The sequence below is a fragment of the Corylus avellana genome, chromosome ca7 (genome assembly GCF_901000735.1).
Source record: "Corylus avellana chromosome ca7, CavTom2PMs-1.0".
Lineage (NCBI taxonomy): Eukaryota > Viridiplantae > Streptophyta > Magnoliopsida > Fagales > Betulaceae > Corylus > Corylus avellana.
In genome coordinates, this window is record NC_081547.1 from 5,586,745 (window position 1) to 5,592,224 (window position 5,480).

The 5,480-nt window shown below is 37.6% G+C and overlaps 1 protein-coding gene across 1 annotated transcript; it reads left to right on the forward strand.

Annotated features, from left to right (window-relative positions):
• The first annotated feature begins 337 nt into the window (after positions 1 to 337).
• Positions 338 to 2,076, forward strand: LOC132188221 (hydroquinone glucosyltransferase). The gene has a single exon (XM_059602630.1). It carries the CDS (start codon positions 499 to 501, stop codon positions 1,912 to 1,914), a length of 1,416 nt encoding a protein of 471 aa, XP_059458613.1. The 5' UTR covers positions 338 to 498; the 3' UTR covers positions 1,915 to 2,076.
• The last annotated feature ends 3,404 nt before the right edge of the window (positions 2,077 to 5,480 follow it).

Below are 5,480 nucleotides of genomic sequence, written 5' to 3' on the forward strand. Positions count from 1 at the left end.
AAAAAAATAAAAATAAAGAGTTATTTAACTGCCAAAAAAGAAAAAACAAAACAGGCATGGCGTCATGATTGTCACGTTATTGGTTCCCTTACCAAAAGCGTTTGAGATGAAAAAGAAAAAAGAAAAGGATATAGCATCCAAAGACCAAACCAAAGCGTGCGAGAAATGGCTAGGACTGTTGATAACATAAGGCTTACGTTAGAAATGACGTCATCACCCCCACATAACATTACAAGCATCATGCCCATGCCAATCTCCCTCTAGAAATTACCGTCTCAGTTCCAGATCCTCCCCCCCCCATATTCTTTGTACCCCACACAAGAACTAGACAAACACCCCCCCGTAGACAATTCCACGAACCTAAATTAATCAACCAAACACCTCCCAATTGGCCTCCCCACACAAACCCTCTATATAAATCGCCACATCTTTCCGAACTTTATGCTCCACTCCCCATACAAGTGAATTTTTAGATAAAGAAGAAAAGCCATAGCTGCCATGGAACAACCGCAAGGATCCCACGTGGCTATTCTGCCGAGTCCCGGGATGGGACACCTCATCCCACTCGTTGAGTTCGCCAAGCGACTCGTCCACCACCACAGCTTTATCAACGTCACCTTCATCGTCCCCGTCGATGGGCCTCCCTCCAAGGCCCAGAAGTCCGTCCTAGACGCCCTCCCCAGTTCCATGAATTACATCTTTCTCCCGCCAGTCAACCTCGACGATGTCCCCGAGGGCACCATGATTGAACCCATAATTTCTCTCACGGTGGTTCGCTCTCTTCCTTCCCTGCGCGACTCGCTGAAGTCGTTGATTGAGAGGACAAAGGTCGCGGCCTTGGTTGTTGATCTATTTGGAACCGACGCGTTTGATGTTGCCAGAGAATTTAATGTCTCGCCGTACATTTTCTTTCCCTCGACAGCCATGGCTCTGTCTTTGTTCCTTTATTTGCCAAAGCTCGACCAAATGGTTTCTTGCGAGTACAGAGACCATCCTGAGCCGCTGAAAATTCCTGGGTGTATTCCAATGCACGGTAAAGATCTGCTTGACCCGGTTCAAGACCGGAAAAACGAGGCCTACAAGTGTGTGCTTCACCACGCGAAACGCTACCGTTTGGCGGAGGGAATCATGGTGAATAGCTTCATGGAGTTGGAGCCAGGAGCTGTACAAAATCTGCAAGCAGAAGAAGCTGGTAAGCCACCCGTTTACCCTGTCGGGCCGCTTGTGAATATTGGTTCGAGCGGCAAGGTTGATGGGTCCGAGTGTTTGAAGTGGTTGGATGAGCAGCCACATGGGTCTGTTTTATTTATCTCGTTTGGGAGCGGTGGCAGCCTGTCTTATGATCAGATTACTGAGTTGGCTTTGGGATTGGAAATGAGCGAGCAGAGATTCTTGTGGGTCGTGAGGCCCCCAAACGATAAGGTTGCCAATGCAACCTTTTTTAGTCATGTCCAAAATCGAAAAGACCCTTTCGATTTCTTACCAAAAGGGTTTTTGGAAAGGACCAAAGGGCGGGGCGTGGTGCTGCCATCGTGGGCACCCCAGGCCCAAATCCTGAGCCATGGTTCAACCGGCGGGTTCCTAACCCACTGCGGCTGGAACTCCGTCCTCGAGAGCGTTGTGAACGGCGTACCGCTAATTGCTTGGCCGCTGTACGCGGAGCAAAAAATGAACGCCGTTATGCTGACGGAGGACATAAAAGTGGCGGTAAGAGCAAAGGCAAACGAAAATGGGCTGGTCGGACGAGAGGAGATTCTCAAAGTCACCAAGGCTCTCATGGAAGGTGAAGATGGGAAGAAGCTGCGGAGCCGCATGAAGGAGCTGAAGGACGCCGCCGCAAGAGTCCTGAGCGAAGACGGCTCCTCCACAAAGGCGCTGTCGGAGCTGGCCCTCAAGTGGAAGAGCAAAAAGTAACTTTGTTTGTGTATGGTCAAGAGCACATGATTAATGTATAATACTGTGTTGTATGAATTACACGTGCTTTGCATACGACAATCACTTTCTATGTTTTCCTCTTGCTTATAATATGAAGTAGTTGAGAAATGAGAAGGTTGTGGCCACGGGGCATTTCGTACAGGAGCAACATGTTGTTGAGCCAAAAGGGGATGGACCCAACTGCTTTGAAATATCGTTACCTCATAATAATGCAGTGAGAAGGAAGTAGGTGGCTGGCATTGACGTTACAAGATTTAATTCTCTAAAAACTAATTAAATAGAAAAGAAACGGAAATTAATAATGGCGCACCCCCCCCACCTTATCCCAATTAGATTTCCTAGAACAGTTTTTAAGTGTGATATGCTGTCAAAGTTGACCATAATTTATAATCTAGAAGCATAGACTCCCACATATATCTTTTTTATAAGTAATGCTACGTATTTTATTTTTTTTATATAAATACTTCAAAAAAAAATGTAGAAGTATGAGCGTGAAAGTGATTGTAACATTATTATTATTATTATTATTTTAAAACATCATAGACTCCCATTTGGTAGTTGATAAGTGGTCCTTGCTAATTGATGACGGACAGTTAACATCAACAGCATAAAAAGAACCCACAACAATTTCACATGAACAGAAATTTCATGTGAGACATGGCTTTTTTTAATAACATTAATAAAAGTTTTTCACATGTTTAAATGACATTATTGAATTAAGTCCTTTCCAACTTAGACAATACGACATGATATTAAGAACAAGTACCCAAAAAAAAAACTCAGCGCTCCAACCTGGCCAGCCAAGGATGCATGTGTTTTTCAATGAAATAATTGAAGTAATTAATTATTAAACTGATAATACCCTTTTTTTTTTTATGCCTTGGAGGCAGAAGACTAATAATATAAATAAAAAAAACACAAATAAAAGATGAGGAAGAGGAATAGAACTCAATTCTGACCCAAACTAACTTTTGAAGGGAGAAAACGAGGAATTTGGGAATGTTTGTCCCACCAAAGTGTGGATGAAATTCTTCTTTTATGTTAACCAAAAAGGTAAGGAGGCACTGCCACGGGGTCGTGAAAATAGCCACTGGAATGTGACATCTAACTACCCAATTTGGAGCCATGTAACTTTACAATAGTAACGCCCAAATTCCAAATTCTCTTTTTTATAGCAATGCTATTTTGCTAATTATTTTATAATTAAGATGACGTGATAATAATAATTAGTTTTTAAATTAATAACTAATTTTTACTATCACGTTATTTCAAATGCAGCAGTTTAAGAAATATATTTTTTTTTTTCCAACCTCTCATTCGCATGGAAAGAGTTCAAGAATATATTCAATTGAGCGACATGTGAATCGTTTGTGTGACACAGCTCTTTGCATGCACATTTCACTTCTACCAACGTGTTTTGCATTGAAGAAATGTCATATATAACTCCCTCATGGCGGTGTCACGTTTTGTTTAGAGCATCTCTAGCAGGAATTGTCATTTTAACTATTAGAAATACTTATGTTTTTTTTTTTAAAAAAAAATTGAGCTATTAATTTTTTACTACATATTCTAATATAATATTTATTTTAACTCTTTATTTCAATTAAATGTTATTTTATTATTTTTAGGAAGAAATGGAAAAAGAGAGAAAAGATAAAAAATTTAAAAATATATATATTACTTAAAAGTTACTACAACTTTAACAAATTGTTGAAAAAATTTTATTTTACGAGGTCTCGTGGAGCATGAAAAGAACGTATAATAGCTAAATTTAACTCAAAACACCTATTTAAAAGCCATGAGGGAGATGCTATCCTTAATTTTAATTCCACACTACAAAATAATTAAGGCAACAAAATTGATACGACAATTAAGAAAATTGAATAAACCAAATTTTTGTTTAATTATTTTATCAATAATAAATTGCCGAGTCAATTTGTAAATAATTTTGTTGTAAATGTTATAATATTCCTAACACCAAAAAATATAGTAAACTTTATAACATGTTGAGTGAAATTTTTATTTATGTTATGTGACGACTGGAGTTTTATTGAATGGATGAGGATGAAGGAAAATATTTTTATTAACCATATACTGTCCAACTTGGATGAGGGGTCATTATCCTTGACCTTTTAAGGCATAGGTTCCAGCCTTTTCCATCCACTCAAACTTCAATAATTTTAGTGTAGCCTGTAATAGTTCCACATGGACATTGGCCTATACCATCACCATCAGTAGACAACTTTTCTCCCTCCACCACAAAGTGGTGGATAATTTCAACCCAATAATAAGGTTCAAAAAATAAAATAATATCCTCGAAGTACAGCAATAGCCAATAAGCATAAGATAATCATAATTATTTACCAATAATTATGTTTAAATCCGCACGTAATTATTTACCAAAAAATAAAATAATATCCTTGAAGTACAGCAATAGCCAATAAGCATAAGATAATCATAATTATTTACCAATAATTACGTGCGGATTTATGTTTAAATAGCCAATAGGATATCGTAGAGGACTGTGTCAACAAGTCCACACTTTAGTGTCTCCCAAAAGCTGCCCATCTCGGCAAGGGCAACACAGTATGGGATTTAATTATAATTATCATCATTTTAATTTTTTAATTTCTTTTAAAAAATAAAAATAAATACCAAAGACATTTTAATTTGTCGTTAACTAATAACTAACCCTTCTCCAGTGATCCTTTGTATTCCTTAAAAAAAAAAAAACTGGCCTTGTTATTGGGCAGTTAAGTGCGGACCACGATGTGACGTGTCCGTATTTTCCACACGGTCCACTACAAAAAGTTAGCCTTTTGTTAATGTGATAGATGAGAGAAAGGACAAGAAGGTTCAATTTTTATTTGTGTATTAAAATAATTGTGACCGACAGAAAGATGAAGAGGTGGGCATTGATTCAAATACTTATCACGTTTACTGGGAAGATCGTTTTTTCCTTTCTTTGGACATCCTATTTATCACTATCAGGTTGTCTCTAGGAAGATGGCTAAAATCTTTTCAAGTGTAACACATAGACGTGATGGACTCTTCTTTCTAAAACGATTAGAGCAAAATACTCTATTAATGAGGTCATGTCATCTTTCTTCTGATTAGATGTTTCCAGCAAGCCAAACATGACAATTTCTCTTAAATTATATTTGCTGGGATTTGGCTCATTATGATAAGTTCTTTGAATTTTCTATTCTTATAAAATATACTATATGCTATTTTTATTACTAATAATAATAAGAATTGGCTCATTATAATTATAACTCAAAAAAATGTTTTACATACAAAAATATTTTACGTGGTGGTTTAGTGATTCCAGAAAAATATTCAAAGTGGTTCGTTGTATACTAGGGCATGAGTTTAAATTCCGCAATAAGAATCTTCATGTTTAATTAGATTAGTATAAACCATCATGGATCGCATTGATATTTGTTAGGATTATGGTTAAGCTATGACTCAAATCAAACTTTAGGAAACGCTTACAATCCTCAACGTTTAAATTCCTCTCGTGCGCTTCCAAGCGTACTTTTGCT

Coding starts and splice junctions, on each gene's coding strand:
- LOC132188221 (XM_059602630.1), top strand. CDS start 499: ATGGAACAACCGCAAGGATCCCACGTGGCTATTCTGCCGAGTCCCGGG.